The sequence below is a fragment of the Micropterus dolomieu genome, linkage group LG01, assembly GCF_021292245.1.
Source record: "Micropterus dolomieu isolate WLL.071019.BEF.003 ecotype Adirondacks linkage group LG01, ASM2129224v1, whole genome shotgun sequence".
NCBI classification, from domain to species: Eukaryota; Metazoa; Chordata; class Actinopteri; order Centrarchiformes; family Centrarchidae; genus Micropterus; species Micropterus dolomieu.
The window spans coordinates 52,891,135-52,913,315 of record NC_060150.1 but is presented as its reverse complement, the minus strand read 5'-3'; the positions used below and the strand labels follow the sequence as shown (position 1 = coordinate 52,913,315).

The 22,181-nt window shown below is 43.2% G+C and overlaps 1 protein-coding gene across 4 annotated transcripts in view; it reads left to right on the top strand.

The window, feature by feature from the left end:
• usp34 (ubiquitin specific peptidase 34) overlaps positions 1-22,181 on the top strand; it is a 64,278-nt gene that overhangs the window by 24,573 nt on the left and 17,524 nt on the right. For 2 of the 4 annotated variants that reach the window (XR_006824766.1, XM_046047142.1), the window contains exons 13-53: positions 392-522; positions 1,978-2,702; positions 3,010-3,224; positions 3,374-3,492; positions 3,939-4,066; positions 4,381-4,470; positions 5,276-5,371; positions 5,734-5,816; positions 6,769-6,923; positions 8,323-8,436; positions 8,665-8,764; positions 9,028-9,190; positions 9,291-9,417; positions 9,922-10,072; positions 10,224-10,324; positions 10,558-10,773; positions 10,889-11,014; positions 11,162-11,284; positions 11,610-11,693; positions 11,874-11,960; positions 12,159-12,359; positions 12,452-12,534; positions 12,625-12,665; positions 12,803-12,927; positions 13,543-13,695; positions 14,940-15,044; positions 15,181-15,275; positions 15,418-15,722; positions 16,740-16,903; positions 18,389-18,454; positions 18,715-18,861; positions 19,321-19,377; positions 19,656-19,733; positions 19,881-19,975; positions 20,101-20,273; positions 20,431-20,581; positions 20,670-20,748; positions 20,829-20,882; positions 20,970-21,065; positions 21,153-21,217; positions 21,340-21,415. Coding sequence is in view for 3 of the 4 variants with exons in the window: in XM_046047142.1 (XP_045903098.1) it covers positions 392-522; positions 1,978-2,702; positions 3,010-3,224; positions 3,374-3,492; positions 3,939-4,066; positions 4,381-4,470; positions 5,276-5,371; positions 5,734-5,816; positions 6,769-6,923; positions 8,323-8,436; positions 8,665-8,764; positions 9,028-9,190; positions 9,291-9,417; positions 9,922-10,072; positions 10,224-10,324; positions 10,558-10,773; positions 10,889-11,014; positions 11,162-11,284; positions 11,610-11,693; positions 11,874-11,960; positions 12,159-12,359; positions 12,452-12,534; positions 12,625-12,665; positions 12,803-12,927; positions 13,543-13,695; positions 14,940-15,044; positions 15,181-15,275; positions 15,418-15,722; positions 16,740-16,903; positions 18,389-18,454; positions 18,715-18,861; positions 19,321-19,377; positions 19,656-19,733; positions 19,881-19,975; positions 20,101-20,273; positions 20,431-20,581; positions 20,670-20,748; positions 20,829-20,882; positions 20,970-21,065; positions 21,153-21,217; positions 21,340-21,415 (5,543 nt within the window). In the remaining variant the exon portion in view is untranslated. The remainder of the gene's footprint in view (positions 1-391; positions 523-1,977; positions 2,703-3,009; positions 3,225-3,373; positions 3,493-3,938; positions 4,067-4,380; positions 4,471-5,275; positions 5,372-5,733; positions 5,817-6,768; positions 6,924-8,322; positions 8,437-8,664; positions 8,765-9,027; positions 9,191-9,290; positions 9,418-9,921; positions 10,073-10,223; positions 10,325-10,557; positions 10,774-10,888; positions 11,015-11,161; positions 11,285-11,609; positions 11,694-11,873; positions 11,961-12,158; positions 12,360-12,451; positions 12,535-12,624; positions 12,666-12,802; positions 12,928-13,542; positions 13,696-14,939; positions 15,045-15,180; positions 15,276-15,417; positions 15,723-16,739; positions 16,904-18,388; positions 18,455-18,714; positions 18,862-19,320; positions 19,378-19,655; positions 19,734-19,880; positions 19,976-20,100; positions 20,274-20,430; positions 20,582-20,669; positions 20,749-20,828; positions 20,883-20,969; positions 21,066-21,152; positions 21,218-21,339; positions 21,416-22,181) is intronic. The other 2 variants (XM_046047152.1, XM_046047161.1) reach the window with 2 other exon arrangements.

Here is a 22,181-nt window from a genome sequence, read left to right as displayed (position 1 = left end):
TTAACCTATAACAAAACATCATAATGTATTAGTTGATTTCATTTTGTTTTAATAATCTGAATCTGCAGTGCAGTTAATAACTGAGGTTGTCAAATAAATATGGTGGAACAAGTACAATAATTCCCTCTGAATTAAAAAGTATCAAGTAGCAGAACATGGTATTTGTACTGTAGTTAAATACTGTACTTGTACTCTATCAATGCAAAATAAGACACAAATATTCTGAAAGTAACAGATGAGGTTCCGCAGACAGTGTACGTCTTCGTTTCCTCAGCCTCTGAAGCATCAACTGTGAATGTTAGTGCGGCAGGTTTGATTTCCTTCCCACAGTTTGATCTGGTCTGGTCAATCTGGTTCCTGGTTCTCAGTCTCTCTTCTTGTCTGCTCTCAGGTTCGCCAGCTGCCAGTCCGGACAGCAGTGACAACAGTGACACTCAACACAGTGGAGGCAGCGACATGGAGATGGACGACCAGATGATGAGTGGCAGCAAGAGGAGCCAGCAGAGGCTGTCTGACACAGAGGTAACCTTAACCATCACAACTACATGCCTACCCTCAACCTAATTGTAACCTGAACCCTAAAACCAAGTGTTAACCCTCAAAAAGCAGTCTCTCGTTTATGGGGACCTCAATTTTTGTCTCTACTGTGACACAAGTCCCCATCAGTTAGTGTGCATTCAGGTTATATAAAAACATGCAACACACACAGACTCTTTAAGCTGATTTGGATCCTGCAACCCGTGCTGTTTTATTTTTATTTTTTCATTTTGCATTTCCCCTGTCATAAACTCATCAGATGTAGATTAAGGGCCTGTGTCCACCAAAGGCCAGCGTCTTTTTTTCAATTGATTTCAATGGTAGTGCCGCAGCACGACGAGGTGTTGAGCGTCTTTTCCATGCTGAGCGTTTTTTTTCATTTGGGAGAATTGAAAAATGTTTAACTTCAGGTAAAACGCAGCGCACGTCACTGTCACTCATCCAATCACTGTCCAGGAGGGGCGGGACAAACACCACACCGAGCCATCTCAACTATTGAACAAAACGATGTGCCTCCTCGTCGCAAGGGCCAGAGCAAGTAGGCCTGCGTACTTTTGTGGTGACATTTTTACATTCAGTAAAATTAGGTAGCCTACTTGCAGCACATGACCTCCACGGAAATTATGTATCATAGCAACCACAGCGTCTCGAGGGGGGGAAAAAAAGTGAGTCGTTTTGTCACAGAGCTTCCTTCATGTGAGAAAAATGTCCTAAGATGATCCTTTTAAAAACAGTTTTATTAATTATATTCTTGCTACGCTTTTGTCATAACTGGATTATTAAAATGTCTGTACACAGATTGAATATTTAGTTTGTTCATTTTTTATTTATTGTTTATTTGGACCCCCATTTGTTAGAGCCCATATTTAAATAAAATATGTATAACCAACAATGTACTCACACTTCATACCGTACACAATAAGTTACAGCATTAACAATGCATCAACAAAAAAAGTAAATCTATACCATTCATATATAAAGATTTAAAACTATTTAAATCACATTACCATGCAGAACAAACCACAATCATCTCTCAGTTAGGCGTTTTCAGCTGGTAAAAAATGCTATGGTGGACACAGGCCCTAAGTGGCCCTTTGATACACAGCTGCTGATGGACACAGGAAACATTTGAGTTGCGTATCTGAAATTTTAAACAATCAATTGAACTGGATGAACAAAAACTAATGGTAGCAAATATCAGCAAGGAAAGAACAACGAACGTTTTAAATTCTAGTGGTGATTGGAAAGTTTAAGTTGATACCAAATATATCAAAAATGATGCCCATGATATCTGAGATTTTCATTTTGTGGAACATTGCAGCAGAAACATTCAGTTAAGTCAAGTTAACAATTAACCTGATCATTTGTGATATTGTTACACTCTGCTGATGTTCCCCCCCTTTAAAGTGAAGATGTCGTGTGTCTCTGTTATGTCCTCAGGAGTCGATGCAGGGCAGCTCGGATGAGACAGCCAACAGTGTGGAGGAAGGCAGCAGCGGGCCGGGCAGCAGCAGCGGCCGCAGCGAGGCTTCCAGCAACGAAGCTGCCTCCAGCCGAGCCAGCCAGTCGGCTGGCAGCCCCGGCAGCGAGATGCACTCTGACGACATGGCGGACAGTGAGGCATTAAAGGAGGAGGAGGAGGAGGACGATGAAGAGGAAGACGATGAGGACGATGATGAGGACGATGAAGAGGACGAAGACGAGGGAAACAGATCGACTGCTGAAGGCGGGCAACAGAAGGAGCCCCGGGAGCAGACGGAGTCGAGGAAGAGGAAGGCGGGGGAGGCACTCGGTGAAGGTCCAAACCAGGGGGCAGGGCCCAGTGGTTCAGGGAGCGGGGCCAAGTCCAAGGTCCTGCCCTTCAACACAGAGACTTCTGCTGTCATGGTTACAGCGTCAACGTCATTGGAGGGCCGGATGAGGATGTTGGATGCCTGTTCTACGTCTTCGTCCGCTCGGCCCGAGGGGACGGAGCCCCAGCAGCAGCCTCCAGACATCGGGCCCTCACAGATGGTCCAGGGGCCTCAGGAGCCTCCGTGCCTCCCGCGGCCCGAGGACTTCCTGGGAGAGGCCATGGGCAGTGAGCTCTTTAACTGTCGCCGCTTTATTGGCCCCCAGCACCACCACCACCACCATCATCATCATCACCACCACCATCATGAAGGGTAAGGCCGCCAGCTTAATGCGTGTCTCAGGAAAATTTGTTCAGGACATTTGTGGAACAAACTGAAAACTACGAATCTTGTGACATCTGTGGTCTCAAAAATTCAAATTTTTTTTTTTGTAATTCTGCTTGTTGCGTTTGTGTATTTCATGTGTAACATTTTGCCTTGTTGGCGCTAGATGAAAGATCAGAAAGTCACTTAAAACATTGAATATTTACAGCTAAATTAATGGAAATCTAGTCATTGGTTTTTCAGTATCTTTATCTGCCACCCTACCTCCGTTATAAAGCTGTCTTCTCTCCCTCAGTCCCATGGTGGAGGACATGCTGAGTGCTGACGACGTGAGCTGCAGCAGCTCTCAGGTCAGCGCCAAGTCAGAGAAGAACATGGCTGACTTTGACGGTGAGGAGTCGGGCTGCGAGGAGGAGCTGGTCCAGATCAACTCCCACGCTGAGCTCAGCTCTCACCTCCAGCAGCACCTCCCCAACCTGGCCTCCATCTACCATGAGCACCTGGTGCAAGGTGAGCCACATACAGGGCCTTGAAAAGCTTGAAATAATCTGATTATTTTGACCAATACAATACGTTGTGTTAAATCCCCAAGACAAAATAAATGTCAACCTCCCAAAGAACCAGAGAAGCTAATTTTGTGAGCGCTCTAATCTCTGCAGGTCCAGCCGTCCATAAGCACCAGTACTCCAGCAGCCACGCAGTGACTGACATCAACCTAGACAATGTTTGCAAGAAGGGCAACACTCTGCTGTGGGACCTGGTGCAGGACGAGGACGCGGTATGGCTTTTTTTGTTTGTAATGTGTAGAGATAGTGCTTAACCAACCAACGAACAGCAGTAGGACGCAGTGAGTCTTCAACCACCTCTTTAGCTGCTACTTAAAAACTGTTATTGTAGTTCCTCGATATATAAAGCATGGCAAACTGTTCCAGTGAAATATGGCTTTATGCGTTACTGTTTGGCTTTGACCAGAGGTGATAATTAGTTTTCTCATTAGAAGATTCCTCTTAATGATCACAAAGTGTTTCCCAGAAGCAACATGACCAAAAAAATATAAGCACCAACAGCTGAGAAAAACAAAATTATAAAGAGAAGAATAATTAATTAATAATGAGCTTTTCAGTGCGTCACAGGTGAATAAGCACAAGTCAAAGCCAGAAATGCCAACATCCTCAGTGTTACTGTGTGATCTGATTTTTCATTTGTCTGTCTTTGTGTTTTTAGATCCATCTGTCCGAGGGTCTGATTAATGAAGCAGAAAAGCTGCTGTGTTCGCTCGTATGTTGGTTCACTGACAGACAGATCCGAATGCGCTTCATCGAGGGTTGCCTTGACAACTTAGCCCACCACAGGTAAGGGTCACCTATACCCGAGCATTGGTCTCATTTTTATTCAGCGTTTTAATAAAATTCATCAATCAATCATTTCCACAAATAAACCGTTAAAATCTGAATGTCTGAAAACTGCATGGAAAATATTTCATAGCACCGTAACGTAACGTTGGAAGAGGATCATTATTGGTGCTGCTGTTCTGCCTTAAATAACATCTTTTATGATCACATCTGCAAATATAAAGTAAAAGAGGAAAAAAAACTGGTCACACAGCAACAAAAAAATATTTTTTTTGTCTTTGTTTTTGACCCTCATCTTTTTGTCTTAACCTCAGGTCTGTTGTGGTTTCCTTGCGTCTACTACCCAAGCTTTTTGGCACTTTTCAGCAGTTTGGCTCCAGCTACGACACCCACTGGATCACCATGTAAGTAATGTTTCTAGCTTGTGTATCAGAGCAGCCAAGTTCAGATTAATGTGTTGAACAGCTAGTGGACACTATATGGACAAAAGTTGGAAGGGGCTGTTATTTCATTGTGTGGTCTTTAAGGGAAATCTTGATGCTACATCATATAATTTTAGATAATAGTTCTTCCAGAAGTTTGTGTTTGGCCTTTTCCTGTTTCAATATGACAATGCCCCCATGCACAAAGCTAGCTCTATAAAGAAATGGGTTTCCCAGTTTGGTGTGAAAGAACTTGACTGGCCCGCACAGAGCCCTGACCTCAACACGATCAAACACCTTTGGGATTGCGTGCCAGGGTCCTCCCGTCCAAAATCAGTGTCGGTTTTCACAAATGCTCTTCTGGATGAATGGGCAAAAATGACTCCTCCGCTCAGCTTCAGCGCCAGTCCACCATCTCCTTCCCCTCCTCAGAGCTGGCCAGCTCCACCCTCTCCCCTCCCCATCTTAGAGAGTGATGTCAACAGACTATTCAGGAGGCAGAAACCCCACAAAGCAGCTGGGCCGGACTCTGTATTACTCTATATTACTATATATTAATGCCTATGAATTTAGAATGGGATGTAGGTGTCCCAGTACTTTTGTCTATATAGTATACTTCAAGCTGTGTATTCTTTAAACATATATTTTACAATTTGTCCTGCACACGTTCCAAACTTTTACTGGTCTTAAGATGTTAAATGGCTCCTAAATTAAATTTATGATGACATGAAGAGGGAACTATCTAATTTCATGAGTGTGGTACTGATGTGTTTGTCGGTCCTGCCAGGTGGGCTGAGAAGGAGCTGCACATGATGAAACTGTTCTTCGACAACCTGCAGCACTACATCCAAGAAGTCCGTGAACACCTGCACAAGTTTGCGCTGTAAGTCTGTCAGCCTGTCAGCTCTGTCCCACTCAGTTCTGGTTCATCAGAGTGCTTTACAGAGCTGCAACAAGGATTAAAAGCAAGATGACTGCAAAAATATGTGTTTTAATTCGTTTTTGTGCTGCCCTTTTGTCATGTTCAGTCATGTTGACAAACGCTACTTAAATATCTAGTTTAATACCTAGTTTATTTAAGGTTGTTCCAAACATACATGAGCAGTAACACGCATCAAGAAAACACATTAAAATCACATACGTTTCTCTCTGTATGATAAAGTTATGGATTCCAGTAAAAATCATATGATTTTAAAAAAGGTCACACCTGATGCTGACATGTCTCCCTTTGACGTGCCGTTGCAGGTACAGCCACAGCGCGGAGGTCCAGGTCCGTCTGCAGTTCCTCACCTGCGTCTTCTCCACACTGGGATCTCCAGACCACTTCAGTAAGAATCAGCTTCTTTTATTCTGCTCAGAGAACAGAAACGTGGTTTGGAAAACAAAAGGATTTATAGTACATTTAAGTCCAACTTAAAAGATAGTTAACGTGTTGGTTCACAAGCTAAAGACACTTTTATGCACTAAAAATTTAATCCTGCAGTTGTAACTGTAACACTTAATTTTGAAGAATATGTGTAAGGCTGGCATGAATGTGTGTAAAATAAACACGTCATCTTTTAGATATTGAAATTTAATGACTGTTCAAGCTTTAGTTCATCCAAATAAATCATTAAAAAAATCCCCTCATCTATCCCTTCTTATGTCTAGTTATACAGGTGGTATTAGGTTTATGTGCCAACGTTCTGAGAAATGTTTCCTGCCACCCTGATGCAATAGAGGTCCAGCACAATGCTCCCTTTTGTCTGTGTTTGTGAGCGAGAATGACGTAACACTGTTTGAGAGTGAGGGACTGTAGTTGAGATCCAGGCAGGTTTTCATCCTGACTGACATCTAAAAGCCTCTTGTACCTGTTGTACTCTTCCAGAAAAACAACAGTAACTATACTGTATCAGGGGATGATAGAATTTCTTCTGTCTGCTTCATCTTCGTCTGTCTTTAGTTGTTCTATTTTAAATCCCAAGTTTTGCTAATTTTATTTTTTGAATATCTTAGATTTATGTAGATCTTTGAGGGCAATAGAAAATACCATGAACACTTCAGTTATAGATCACCATAAAATTAGTCTGCACAGAATGATTTTTTCCTAATTTTAATTTTCAGTAATATTCTAAGCATAAAGAGGTAAAAGTATCAAATATTTCGCAATAAAATCAAACTCGAACAACAACAAAAAGGCCTTTTGATGTTGGCACATCGCACCTGTCTGTGTTGTATTAGGTAAAGAAGGTGTAGGTGTGTGATTTTGTGGGTTTTTTTGTGTGTGTTTCCGTGTTTCAGGACTGAGTCTGGAGCAGGTGGACATCCTGTGGCACTGCCTGGTGGAGGACGGCGAGTGTTACGACGACGCGCTGCACTGGTTCCTCAATCAGGTCCGCAGCAAGGACCAGCACGCTATGGGCATGGAGACCTACAAACATCTTTTTCTGGAGAAGGTAAGGACAGAGAGAGGAAACACAAACACGATGCAATATACAGGGATGAGAAGTTTACAAAAAAAAAAAAAATCAATCAAATATTGTCCTTGAAGTCTGGGTGAACTAGTTTCAGTTGCAGGGTTTCCTCTGCTGCTGGAATTTCCTAATTATCTTGGAATTCTGAATGTTTTGTTCTTGGCGAGGAGCAGCCTTGAGTATCCTGGCTATGATACAGTTTTCTGGAGTATAAACCTGGATATGCTACCTGGAGTACGCAGATAGAAACCAGGGAAATTCTGGGTATAGGTACTTCATTTGGTAGAGGAAATATAGTGGCTGAGGTGGTGAGACATCATGACACATCTGCACACAGATGATCAGAAACCTGGATAGAATCATGTATACAGACATATTAATAACCAGGTTTCCCAAAGATCAAAACCAAGATAAAACTCAGGGACAGGAATACTAGATTGCTTGTAAATGTACCCACTGCCTCACAACCTCAGCCTTTGCTACGTGATTTGACAAAAGAAGTTCCTGCGAGATTTGACTGAGCCTGTTTTGATAAATGTTTCACATAACTGAAAAGTACGTGAAGATTTCCTGCATCTAGAAATTCATAAAACATCAGAGAGAGAAAATTGAATTATCATTTCAACGGCACGACCCATTTCTCCTCAGACTTCTGTAGAAAGTAGTCCATCCATCTATCTGTTTTCTAAATGAGGTGGTATCAAAGTCTTAAGACTGTGGGCCTCCCCTCACACCCCCTTTGCACAACTGCTGGATGCCTTTGGGCCTGTGTGCAGCAAAGAGTTTTTTCCTGAGGCCAGTTCATTCCAATGGGAGCGTCACGTTTTTACCATGTCTTTTCCGCGCTGAGCGTTTTTTCCCGGTCACAGAGAGTTGAAAAATGTTCAGCTTTGGGAAGAATGCTGCGCTCGTTTCTGACTCTGGGATAGTAGGAAACAAAGTTCATTCAACATCCCAAAAAACTAATGTATCTTTAACCAATTTACACTTGTTTTGGCAATTCCATGTGAACTTACTAACCTTGGGAAACCCACTTTGAGAATTTCTAAACTGTGCATCTTCCTCAAGTTCAAACCTATCCCAGCATGTGAAGCTTATCTAGAAAATTGTTTTTTCTTCGAAGAAGAGAAAGACCAATGAGATTTTGTTGAGAGTTGTTAGACATATCAGTTGTCAGAAGTAGACCTATCAGTTTGTCCTCAGCAAATTCATCTATGATCATGTCAGATGACAATGAGAGAAGGAAAAACAACTCTACTTACAGCAGTTTTTCTTACATTTATTCCACTGGATGATTTAAGCTGAGCTCCAGTGGAAACATGGTAATTAGCCCTGAACAGCTGTGTTGATGTTGTTTTTTTGTGTGTGTGTGTGTCTCCAGATGCCCCAGCTGAAGCCAGAGACTATCAGCATGACGGGCCTCAACCTCTTTCAACACCTCTGTAACCTAGCCCGCCTCGCCACCAGCGCACTGGACAACGCCTCCAGCTGTGAGGTAAACAAACTCCTTCTGAGTCATTCCTTCAGATTTACAACAGTATTTAAAAAAAACAAAAAACAAATGTATAATAAAATTGGCAGAACTTTAATAACTTTTATATTTGTTGCTGTGGAAAAAGGTTTGTAGACAATGTGGAGACTGGAGCTTTGCATGCATGTTAGAAGTACTCATCTTTAGTTAAACCAGAGACAGTTACCCGTGTGTGTGTGTGTCTGTCTCCAGCTGTGTGGGATGGACCAGCTGTGGGGCATCGCTCTGAGAGCTCAGTCTGCTGATATCAGCCGCGCCGCGATCCAGTACATTAACTCCTACTACATCAACGGTTAGTGTTCCTCCGTCATTTACACTCAGAAAACACCGTTTACACACCTTAATGCAAATATTTTGTCATATCAAGTGTTTTTTTTACCTTGAATCTGATTATCTTTGGCTTTTTGTCGCTTATCAACAGAAAGCTACTTTTATGTCAAATTGAATATCAAACATCTTTTTACCATGTGACTAAGGACTTCAAAGAAAAGAAATATCTGGTTTTGTCCTGCATCATGTCTTTTCTGTATGCTATGTGTATGGTAACATCTCCAGCTGGTAAGACAGGCCTGGAGAAGGAGCAGGAGTTTATCAGGAAGTGCATGGAGAGTCTGCTGATGGCTTCAGCCAACCTGGAGAAGGACGCCCACTCCAGCCTGACCAGCATCGAGAGGGGGCTACTCATGCTCAAAACACACCTGGAGGCCTTTCGACGCAGGTACACACACCAGAAATACTTACAGGAGGACTCGGATATACAGCCATTAATGTAAAAACACATCTCAGCAGCACAGTGTTTTCTCTTCCTGTCCTGTCAGGTTTGCGTACCACCTGCGGCAGTGGCAGATCGAGGGGACGGGAATCAGCAGCCACCTGAAGGCTCTGAGCGACAAACAGTCTCTGCCGCTCCGGATCGTCTGTCAGCCCGCCGGCCTTCCTGACAAGGTGACAAATCTACACTGCACACAACAAACCCCCCCCAAGTTTCTACTTAGGAACATTTACTGTCTACAACTGCATCTGACTGACTGTGCTGGTTTTAGTTACACATTTGCACACTTATTGGAAACAGTGAGGCTAAGAAGACAAAGGGTTAAAAACAAAATATGCCTGGTTCTACAAATGAATATAGTATTCTATCCTTCCATGCAAGTGTGTGATGAAAATATTAAATTTCAAGTGCAATTCAGAAATTTAAAACTTCTTTCAAAAGATTCTGATGGTTTAAGTTTTTGTTTTGTCCCAGTGAAATTCACTGCTACATGAGGACATTATGATAATGCATTCCACGCATAGTGGCTTACAGTGAAAACATGGAGGTAGACAATGAATATCATATTGGCTTTAATTTTTTATTAGGAAATCAATCTTTCGAGTCAACGTTTATTTGAATCTTAACGTAAATCTCTTTAGGTTCAACCTTTATGTATACTTTGTGTCAACTTTCAGATGACGATCGAGATGTACCCCAGTGACCAGGTTGCAGACCTGCGAGCTGAGGTGACCCACTGGTACGAGAACCTGCAGAAGGAGCAGATGAACCAGCAGGCTCAGCTGCAGGAGTTCGGCCAGAGCGGCCGGCAGTCGGGAGACTTCCCAGGTCAGCTCCCATTGACCCTCCCCTTGTTATTGTTTACTCACAAACAAACCTCTCCAGACCAGTTGTCACACTGTCACCACGTCCCCCTGGTTTGATGCCTTTTTAAAAGCCTTTGTGAGCTGGGGTGTTAAGTGTGTTTTGTCTCCTGCAGGTGGTTTAATGGGACCAGTCAGGATGATCTCCTCTGGCCACGAGCTGACCACAGACTATGACGAGAAGACTCTGCATGAGCTGGGCTTCAAAGACATGCAGGTGACTGCCTCTCTTACCTTATGTTTGTCAGTACCTAAAAACCACCAACTTCAAGACAGAGTTTGGAGACTGTGGTCTAAATAAAAAGTTTTTGTTACATAATTAATTACTACTTTTTGTCCGTCCAAAAGTCTGCATTTGTTTTTTTATTATTTCCAATCATCTGGTGGCAGATTGTGTAAAACCCAGCACAGGTGAATCATTGCCGCGTCATGTGTGTCTGTTTGATCCAGATGGTGTTTGTGTCTCTGGGAGCTCCACGGAGGGAGAGGAAGGGGGATGGCATACAGCTACCGGCCTCCTGTCTGCCTCCTCCCCAGAAGGAGCACATCCCCATGCTGCTGCTCCTCCAGGAGCCGCACCTCACCACACTGTTCGACCTGTTGGAGATGCTGGCCTGCTTCAAACCGCCCAGCGTCAACACAGAGAAGGACCATGAAAACCCTGAGGTTGGTGTGACTGATGGAAGAAGGATGCATGTATGCAGAGCAACAAGTAATCTGGACAAAAAGATCTCAGGAACTTAAAAATGAAAGGGTTTTGTGTGTGTGTGTGTCCATGCAGAGCATGCGGTGTGAGGAGCTTCACCTCCATGCAGAGAATCTCTCTCGTCGGGTTTGGGAGCTGCTGATGCTGCTTCCTACGTGTCCCAAGATGCTGCAGGCCTTTCAGAACATCTCTGACGATGCGGTAAGTCACCAAACTTTCATGAGTTAACGGCAGAATGACAGAGCACAAAATCCCGGTGTCAGAATTCAAGAAGAGCAAAGATTTATACATAGAGAATAGGAAACGCAGAGATCAGCACCGAATAACTGAACTTTTGGTGGTGTCTAGAATGGGGAGGGACTGTGCTGGAAGGAGCTGCTGAGGATTAAAAGTCCCCACAAGCTGCTGTACGCTCTGGAGATCATCGAGGCTCTGGGCAAACCCAACCGACGGATCCACCGAGAGTCCACTGTAAGGAAAAACACTATTATTTATTTTTAAAAAGACCTGTCCACATACATTATCTTGTGTCTGGTTTTGTAATGTGTTCTGGAGTTTTCTTCAATTTATCTATTGTGAAGGCAGAATGAGGAGTTAAGACAAGATAAAAATAGAAATAAAACATTTCTTTTCTAAAGTTGAAAATGCTGAAATGGATAAATATTTATTTTCTGCATCCAGGTGTGTGTTATGTACATGAACAACATCAACACAGATTTATAAAAACAGCACCTCCTTGTGCTCTTTAGACTTGTATGTTTGTACTGTTTACAAATCTCACTGTTTGTGTTTCCAGGGCAGCTACAGTGATCTGTATCCAGACTCTGACGACTCCAGTGAAGATCAGATAGAAAACAGCAAGAACACCTGGAGCTGCAAGGTACAACACAGCACAACATCTGTGATGGATGTCATTGTGTTTATGAAAAATATGGCAGTTGTAAGTCGCTTTGGATAAAAACGTCAGCTAAATGAATTAAAGTATTTATGTGAATGTATGTAGAATAAGAGATTCCAAACAGCTACAGTTGGATTCAGTTTTTGTCTTTCTCTCGTCCAGTTTGTTTCGTCTGGAGGCCTGCAGCTGCTCCTGGAGATCTTCAACTCGGGCATCCTGGAGCCCAAGGACCAGGAATCCTGGACTGTGGTGAGAGAGGCTATGTCCCTAGAAATCAGGGGAAGGTTTTCTCTTCAGTAAGCTGGTTACTTAAGATGATTTGGGTTCAATTACACATTTTGATAATCTGAGTGTAAATGGAAGGAGTTGTTTGATTTGTGTTTCTTAACGAAGTCACTCAGCCGCTCGTGTGAGGTTTTCATTTCCTCTTATCTGTCTCCTCTGCAGTGGCTGCTGGACTGCCTGGCCTGCCTGCTCAAGCTGATCTGCCAGTTTGCGGTGGACCCTGCAGACCTGGACCTGGCCTACCACGACGTCTTCTCATGGTCCGGCCTGGCCGAAAGCCAACGGAAGCGTGCATGGCCTGGCAAATCCCGCAAGTCCACCGTAGAGCACGGGAAAGGCCTCCACATCCCTCGGCTGACTGAGGTAAATGTTTGCTTGTTGAGGATCTGTGCAGCAGCGATTATCTCAGCCACTCCGGGATTTGATCATCAGCTGATCTGTCTGGTGATTTGCAGGTGTTCCTCAGCCTCGTACAGGGTACCAACCTCATCCAACGCTTGATCAACGTGGCCTACACCTACGACAACCTCGCGCACCGGTGACAAAATACATGAGAACAAAAAAATGTTCTTCTGGTGTTTCAATACTAGATAAAGTATAATTTACATGTTGTCTTTTTGTTCAACAGAGTTCTGAAGGCTCAGTCTGACCACAGGTCTCGTCATGAAGGTGAGAACTTAAGAGGATAGAGAAACCTAACCCTAAAACAAATCGGGCCTCTGAAGTCAATAACAACAACAGAAATGGACCTGATTCAAACACTGATGTTTGGCATTGACATGACTGCGATGTCTCTTTCTCACAAGTGACTCACTATTCCATGTGGCTGCTGGTGAGCTGGGCTCACTGCTCGTCCACGGTGAAGTCCAGTCTGGCCGACAGCGAGCACCTTCATGACTGGCTGAAGAAACTTACCCTGCTGGTGCCCGAGGTGAGCCGGTCCAAACATCCACAGGGCGCCAATAAGTTTAGAATAAACGGCACCTACCAGCTCTTATAAAGCTCACTAATTAACACTTTATATATTGTTTGTTTGTTTAATCCATACAAAAACAGAACTGTAAAAATGTCAAGTTGTTATTATACCTTGGTAAACAAATGAGATGGAACATGTTAGGCTCTGCTAGGCCGCTGCAGGCTTCAGATTCATAGATAAGACAGATGAGAGAGTGTTGATCTTATCGTTAGTGGCAGTACATGAAGGCAAATAAGCAAGATATTGAATCATGCCTTAAATAAGTTATTTCATTTATGACTGGGGAGCGCTTGATTTAATGCACCAGAGCAGGTATTCTGCCAGCAAGCTGCCAATGTTATATATGAAGAGTTTAACTAATTATAAAAGCTGGAGTGATCCAGCTGAATACCAAGGGCAACAAATCACAGGACTGAGATGCCTTAAATGCCTTAACCGGTTCCAAAAACCACAGAAGAAGAGCACTCTTGAAACAAAGAAAGCAAAAACAAACAACATGTAGACTTCACAAAGAAATCCGTAACTTAAACACTTCCATCAGTTTGTTGTCTGACTTTTTGTCGTTTTCAGCCGGCTGTGAGACACGAGGCGTGTAACGGCCTCTACAAGCTCTCTCTCTCGGGTTTGGAGGGAGGAGAGTCCATCAACAGATCCTTCCTGCTGCTCGCCGCCTCCACACTCCTCAAGTTCCTGCCTGACGCACAGGCCCTCAAACCACTGAGGGTGGGTCTCGCATACACACACTCAAGCTGAACTCCATAGAAGAAAGTACGCAGCAAACTGCAAGCTACACTCTGTGTCAGAAGTCCTCAGGGGCAATGATCTGACTCAATTTGAGCTTTGCTACAGTGAGACCAGTTTCCTCAGTGAGACATTTTCCCTCTGGTGGGATCAGTGCTTGAGAGACTGGGACACGTTCTGAATACAGACGCCCTCTGGAGTTTTGGTGTATACAGTAATACATTTCAACATTTAATGCTGTAAATAAACATTTAAAAAAAACAAACAAAAAACTTTTCAACAAATGTTTTTAAAGTGTGTAAATAAATCCTAAATTGTTACCCTAACCCTGGGGCGTCAGTGCGCATGTGTAGGCGTAGCGTGTGTGTGGTGACAGAAGAGGAACACTTGCTGAAGAGACAGACGCGGGTGTTGTGCAGAGTTGTCCGCACCGCGCGGGACTTTTGGAAAATTTATCACAGTTGATGAACCCCGCAAATAATATTATCGTTTTTAAACAGCCGGCTACTTGAAGCAGCACGCACGCAAAAGTCTGCAAAAGACTGGTGAATGACAGGCGAGAGAGAGAGAAAAGGGTTTAATAGGCCTCAGTTTACTTGGAAATTTACAGTGTAAGTTGAAGCTACCATGTGTTATACAGAAGTAAACATGGAGGCCACAGAGGTTCGCTCATACTTGCTAAACCTCCCCATTTCTCCAGGCGTCACAATTCTCCTGATTCATGGCAAATGTTCACAACTTTGTGTACTTTTCATTGCATTCATGACCATTACAGCGAGTACAAGCCCTACAACACAATATTCTCTCTCTACTGTTTCCACCTGTACAAGTTCACATTTCAGAAAATCCGACCTGTACCTGATTTGGACCACTTATGATACTGGGCCTTACTGGAAAAGATCAGATTCCATGTGATGCTGTTTTGGGTCACTTTGGCCTGCAGCCTGAACGCAGCCAATGAGTCCTAATCTAGGTTCAAATTTCAGCCCGTGTCCAAATCTCAACAGAAAACTCGTCTTCAGGAACCCGGCAAGCACACAAACAAGTTGACAGCCCCGCTGCAGTTGTTTACCTGCAGAAGTTGCAGACAAAATTACCCATCTTTTTAATCACACTATGAGTGACCCTACTAATCATTCTGCTTTAATTTATGAAGATGATACTGAGTGCAGAATGTGTGTATTTTGCCTTTAACAAGAGAGTTCGATGGTAACGTGTATTTGCAGATGGAAGACTATGAAGAGGAGCCTCTGTTAAGGACGGGCTGTAAGGAATACTTCTGGCTGCTTTGTAAACTCATCGACAACATCCATGTTAAAGACGCCAGCCAGGTGGGAACCTCAGACCTCAGTACAGATGTCCTATTGATCTTTAGTCGCTTGATAGATCCAGTTAATTGTGCAGTTGGTAGTATAGTTGTGATGTTTTATTGAACTGTTGCTAGTATTGGTCTGTTTGAACTCACAGAAGGTCTCTCCCTCTCTGTCGCTGGCCGGCTCGATGCAGACCACCCTGCTGGACCTGGACGCTCTCGCCCGACACCTCGCCGACTGCATCAGGAGGTCAGACAGGCATATACTGAATACAGTTTCTTTTCTATTTTGAGAAGGGGTTTGAGTTGCTTATTCTTTAGCTGTATGGTTAGTTTGTTGTTCAGTGTGAAACACCCGCCCGCCATGACCTCCGTGTTCCTCTCCCCTCCAGCCGTGAGATCCTGGATCAGCAGGACGGGACGATCGAGGACGACGGGCTGACCGGCCTCCTGCGTCTCGCCACCAGCGTCCTCAAACACAAGCCCCCCTTCAAGTTCTCCCGTGAGGGTCAGGAGTTCCTGCGGGACGTCCACAACCTCCTCTTCCTGCTGCCAAGTCTGGCCGACCGCGCTCAGCCCAAATGCAAGTCCCACGCTGCCCGGGCCGCCGCCTACGACCTGCTGGTGGAGACGGTGAAGGGCTCAGTGGAGAACTACCGGCTGCTCCACAACTGGGTCATGTCGCAGCACATGCAAGGTGAGGACGCTGGCTACGTCGCTTTTTCATTTGGTTTGGTCTTTTATAGGTCTGAAGGTTTCTTCTCTGCTAACGTGCCGGCTCATCGTTTTACTGCCGATCCCAGGAAGACTCTGTATAACAGATCACGTCAACTTGCACACACTCAGTTCAAGGGACCACATTATTTTGTTTTATGATTTCAAGGAAACTTTATAAAATAACCTGATGAAATTAACTTAATATTAATGAATCAAATAACAAAAATCCCTTCTTACCAATTTTCTCTTCTTACCAACACACGGATTTGCCTTAATGGCTTGTTTTCAGCAAGCGTATATACAGAAATCCAAATATTATGAATTTTAACAAATGGAAATACTACATGCACATGCTAAATTATATTACTGATAAGCACCTCAAGGATATGCAGAAAATTCTAGTTTACTTTAGAAGAACTTTCCTTTAAAGTTGCGTTGTAACATGTGCGTTGCATGTTTAGCCACTAAGCACAAAAATTTCAAAACAAGCGGACAGACGCACAACACCATGACACCACCTTAGAAAACATTATTATTATTATTATTTACACATCCACCAGACACAAAGCAACATATAATTTATTTAGAGTTGTGTTTCTGACCACCTGACGAATCTGAATCAAAAAATCACTTTTTTAAAATTATAGTAGGAACCCCATCTGCAAGCTACACTCTGTGTCAGAAGTCCTCTGGGACGATGATCTGACTCAATTTGAGCTTTGCTACATTGAATCCAGTCTGTTTCTGTGAGACATTGTACCTCTAGTGGGATCAGTGCTGGAGAGACTGGGACAACCTTTACAGTGAATGAAATATTCTACAGTAAATGTGCTTTAAAACTACAACAGTGAGCTAAAATTGAATGTCAGAAATATTGGTTAGTGTAGGTTTAACAGGAAAAAAGTGTCTAAATATACCAGTAGGCAAAAGTGCCACCAGGTACATCAGACATTTCCAAAATAAATGCCAAAACTTTCTTCTGATATTCTTCCTTTAGCCTCTCACGCCCCGTACAAGTGGGACTACTGGCCCCATGACGACGTTCGGGCTGAGTGTCGCTTCGTGGGTCTGACTAACCTGGGAGCAACCTGTTACCTGGCCTCCACCATCCAGCAGCTCTACATGATCCCTGAGGCCCGCCAGGCTGTCTTCACTGCTAAGGTCAGTGGCAGAAAGACCACACTGCACTGCAGTGGCCTGCAAGACCAAACTCAGGGCAGAGCATTCCATCACATTTACCTGACGCTTTTTTATCCAAAGCAACTTACAATTGTTATATATGTCAGAGGTCACATGCCCCTGGAGCAACGAGGGGTTAAGTGTCTTGCTCAGTGGATGTGTCACAGTGGGAATTGAACCCGGGTCTCTCACACCAAAGGCATATGTCCTATAGGGATGCAGCGATTACCGGATTTCACTATTAACCGCTCTTTAAAACATCACCGTTAATTAATCATAAAGGAGTGTTTTTGTTGCACAAAACGAAAAGAAAGTTAGACGAGCGGTGCGCCAGCTCAAAGTGTCGCGCTTATCAGAGGCTACTGTACACTGGCTTAACTCTGGCAGAGGGACCAAATTGTGAAGCTTTATTTCCACCAAAGAAACGGTTGAAGTCGGCATTGTGGGAGCGGGTGTACAGGAAGTCTGACCAGGGCGTTACTGAAGATAACGGATCACCTGTTCAAAAACTTGGGTTAAAAGGTTGCTGCTAAAGGAGTGAATGCCTACATTAAACTTGATGGAGAACCTGCGGGATCACCACCCAAGTAAAGGTAGAGGTAGGCCTGATACATTATATTAAATAACGTTGCAAGTTGGTAGGAAATTAAATATAAACACATACAATCACTTACCGTGGCGGTGAGAGTCGAGCTTTCAGTGCAACATAAACAACCAAAGCAGCACGTAACCTTTGAGACCCGCCGCAACAACAGCTTTGAGGCCCATTATTTTTGTTGCTGCGTCAAGCAACGTGCACCGCAAGGTGAGCTCGCGCGCACGCTGCGGTCAAAGTAGTTGAACTTTAGCGCTAAGAAGCTTCCACGCACTGCAAATCGCCTCTTTTCTGAAAGGGCCTTTATGGACGAGAGAACGTAGGCTAGTCCTCACAAGACCTTCAGTCAGTGAACATTTAAAATTACATCATGTTGTCTTCTGTCTGTGTTGCCAGGTGTAAAACACTAACATAACATCAGGAGCTTATAGACTTTCAGGACTATAGGCTACCACTTAACTGCATTTCAGTTAACACTGCACTCCATTTCTTTCATTTTCACTAAAACTTATATGTACGGATGAGAGTTGATGACAGTAACAGTTCAGTTTATTCCCCTCCTTTATAACAATTTCCCCTGGGGGATAAAAGTTAATATTCCTCATATATTAATAATACTTACATATTATAAAAATATAATTGTTAATGTAATTAAATATTAAAAATGTACTTAAGTCATTACTAGTGTTGTGAAATAAATTAATGCATAATAATCGTGAAACCGTGATTATTTCCCTGACAATAATTGCGTCAACAAAATCGTCGCATCCCTAGTGTCCTATCCACCACCCCACATCGTTAAAGCATCAGTCAAATTCAAAGCAGATTCTCATCAAATATATGTATGTATGTGTGTGTGTGTGTGTGCACAGTATGCTGAGGATATCAAACACAAGACCACGCTGCTGGAACTGCAGAAGATGTTCACATATCTCATGGTGAGTTTTACATTTACACCAACTGTGTTTATAGTGAAACCCAATACCAGAGAAAATAACTTGCCCTCGCATATGAAAGGCAAAATTCAATTAGATGTTAATATCATAAAGTAATATACAACATGTTGTTTATCTGTTACCAGTTAAATTAGAAATGGATATTAGTTTTAAGATTCTTTACCTTTTGTAGTTTGATGTTATGAGTTTGAAGCAGCCACACAGCTGTCTCATCATCTCTGTCCAATGCTTTGTCTGCTCAGGAGAGTGAGAGGAAAGCGTACAACCCGCGGCCGTTCTGTAAGACCTACACCATGGACAAACAGCCACTCAACACTGGAGAGCAGAAGGACATGACAGAGTTCTTCACCGACCTCATCACCAAGATAGAGGAGATGTCCCAGGAGCTGGTAAACACACAGCGCTACAGAAGTCACACCAATAACAACCAATCACCAACAGAGCAAAACAGTTTGTTCTGTTTTTCAGGGTGAAATTTTACTTATATCAAGCCATTTTACAGTGTCTCCACAAACGCTACAACTCTTTCTAGGAATAAAAACCCAACAACAAATTTCCTTATTATAGAATTACCCAATAATGTCAGAGGTTGATCCTAAACAAACCTAAAAACCTGATATTTAAATGAATTTGTTAAAGAAATAAAAGCATATTTTCAGATGAGACATAAAGAACATTACAAAAAGCTTAGAAATAATCAACCATAACAAAATGCCAAAATGCTAAAAAATAGTTAGGTTTACATATTTAACAGCCTGATGTCCACGTCTTGACACATCAAAGTTTGAAAAAAAAAAAAATGGGAATCAACTGTATTAATTAATTAATTTCTCTTCTTTGTCTCACAGAAAAACACAGTGAAGACTCTGTTTGGAGGCGTCATCACCAACAATGTGGTCTCTCTGGTGAGTTTGAAGATATACTGTGGTTTCTAGTCTGTGAATTTTCCTTTTTATATACAGAAATTCACTTATATTTGTATTTTAATCTTTGCTCGATTTTAGTTTGTGTTTCTGGCACCTTTACAAATAATTTATTATCATATTAAGACTATCCACTGTTCTCATGTTGAATTCAGGTTTAAGAACCTGCATTGAACTATACATCATAAGTTTGTACTTAGTATCTTCAGAAAACATTTTCCCAATTTAGTTCTTGACACTTTTTGTCATCTGTCCTGCAGGACTGTGACCACGTCAGTCAGACTGCCGAGGAGTTTTACACAGTCAGATGTCAGGTGGCGGATATGAAGAACATCTACGTGAGTATGCAAAACACAGCAAACATCAGCTCCAAAAAAACCCCCGAAAACCTGTACATTTATCAAAGCCGCTTCACACTTATCTCATATAATGTTCTGTTAAAAAGTTCTTCATTGTTTCTTTCTGCTCCTGTTGTCTTTCTTCAGGAATCTCTGGATGAGGTGACCATCAAGGACACTCTGGAGGGCGACAACATGTACACCTGCTCCCAGTGTGGCAAGAAGGTCCGCGCAGAGAAAAGGTCAGAATAACTCTAAAGACATTGGTCTGTTTAGATAAAGTAGCTCCAAAAGCCTCTTTTAGAAATATCCTTGAATCTCCCTCCGTCACACGGTCTCGCTCCGCCCTTCGTCTCTCCTCCCGCAGAGCGTGTTTCAAAAAGCTGCCACGGATTCTGAGTTTCAACACCATGAGGTACACCTTCAACATGGTGACGATGATGAAGGAGAAGGTCAACACCCACTTCTCCTTCCCCCTGCGCCTCGACATGACGCCCTACACCGAGGACTTCCTGATGGGCAAAGGCGAGCGCAAAGAGGGTTCGTCCAAACATCACAAAACACTCAATACTCTGTCTGGATTCTGAGAGTAACAGAAACTATTCAGAAATAGTTACTGACTTGTTTGTTTTTTGTAAATTTCTGGTGTGGTTATAACTTGGATGGGTTTCTGAGCAGTGTCGGTCATGTGCTGCAGGTTTTCGGGAAGAGGGTGAGGCAAAAGTCACGGAGAGCTACGAGTACGACCTCATCGGCGTCACAGTACACACGGGCACAGCAGACGGCGGCCATTACTACAGTTTCATTAGAGACATTGTCAACCCGCATGCCTACAAGAACAACAAGTGGTGAGGGGCATTAACTGCACCAAAGTTTTAGATTCAGGTTTCTCTAACATGTAGTTGGCTTTAATAACAACACTTGAAATCCCTGCAGGTACCTGTTCAACGACGCGGAGGTGAAGCCCTTCGACTCGGCCCAGCTGGCCTCAGAGTGCTTCGGCGGAGAGATGACCGTACGAGCTGCTATTAAAGAACGATTAAACATTAATTAATCTGTCAATTAGGATTTCTCTGACATTCTTTTTACTTTCAGACTAAAACCTACGACTCCGTCACAGACAAGTTTATGGATTTCTCTTTTGAGAAGGTGAAATTTATTTGATTTTGTTTGTTTCGTTTTATGCATTTCTGTTTCTCATGACCACAGAAGGTAATAATGTTGTTGAACTTGCAGACTCACAGTGCCTACATGCTCTTCTACAAGAGAGTGGAGCTGGAGGAGGAGAACGGGAAGGACTTTAGTTTTGACGTCTCTCCTGACCTGCTGGAGGTACTGCAGGGTCTACTTTTTTAACTTTTACATTTTGTAACTACATTCATATTTTCACTTAAATCTTACATTGTGCGTCTCTTTCAGTGGATTTGGCACGACAACATGCAGTTTCTCCAGGACAAAAATATATTTGAACACACCTACTTTGGGTAGGTATTGAATCTGTTACTCATTCTGACAGAATGAACTGAAGAGCCTTTTGTCAGTCTTTATAATCTCAACTCAACTTCCATGATTGCTCATGTTTGTCATTCTTATTTTATTCCTTCAGTTTCATGTGGCAGCTCTGCAGCAGCATCCCCAGCTCTCTTCCAGACCCTAAAGTCGTCTCCCTCATGACTGCTAAGGTGAGAAGCATTACAGGTTAAAGATTTTTTATTTAAAATCTTAACTGTCCGTTTTACTTTTTACTACACTAAAGAGGGTTGAGGGGAAAATGAGCATTTCCATGTTACTGGACAATTAAACCTGAGTATGGTTATTCAGAAAACCAAAAGTGAGGCTTCTTTAACAATAAAAAAGGCTTCTCCCGACTTGACATTTGGTATGGTCTCTGTCTCTCTCTCTGTGTCTCTCTCTCTCTGTGTCTCTCTCTCTCTGTGTCTCTCTCTCTCTCTGTCTCTCTCTCTCTCTGTCTCTCTCTCTCTCTGTCTCTCTCTCTGTCTGTCTCTCTCTCTCTGTCTGTCTCTCTCTCTGTCTCTCTCTCTCTGTCTCTCTCTCTGTGTCTCTGTCTCTCTCTCTCTGTGTCTCTCTCTCTCTCTCTCTGTGTCTCTCTCTCTCTCTCTCTCTGTCTCTCTCTCTCTCTCTCTGTGTCTCTCTCTCTGTGTCTCTCTCTCTCTGTGTCTTTCTCTCTGTCTCTCTCTGTGTCTTTCTCTGTGTCTCTGTCTCTCGCTCTCTGTCTCTCGCGCTCTGTCTCTCGCGCTCTGTCTCTCGCGCTCTGTCTCTCGCGCTCTGTCTCTCGCGCTCTGTGTCTCTCTCGCTCTGTGTCTCTCTCGCTCTGTGTCTCTCTCGCTCTGTGTCTCTCTCTCGCTCTGTGTCTCTCTCGCTCTGTGTCTCTCTCTCTGTCTCTCTCTCTGTCTCGCTCTCTGTCTCTCTCTGTGTCTCTCTCTCTCT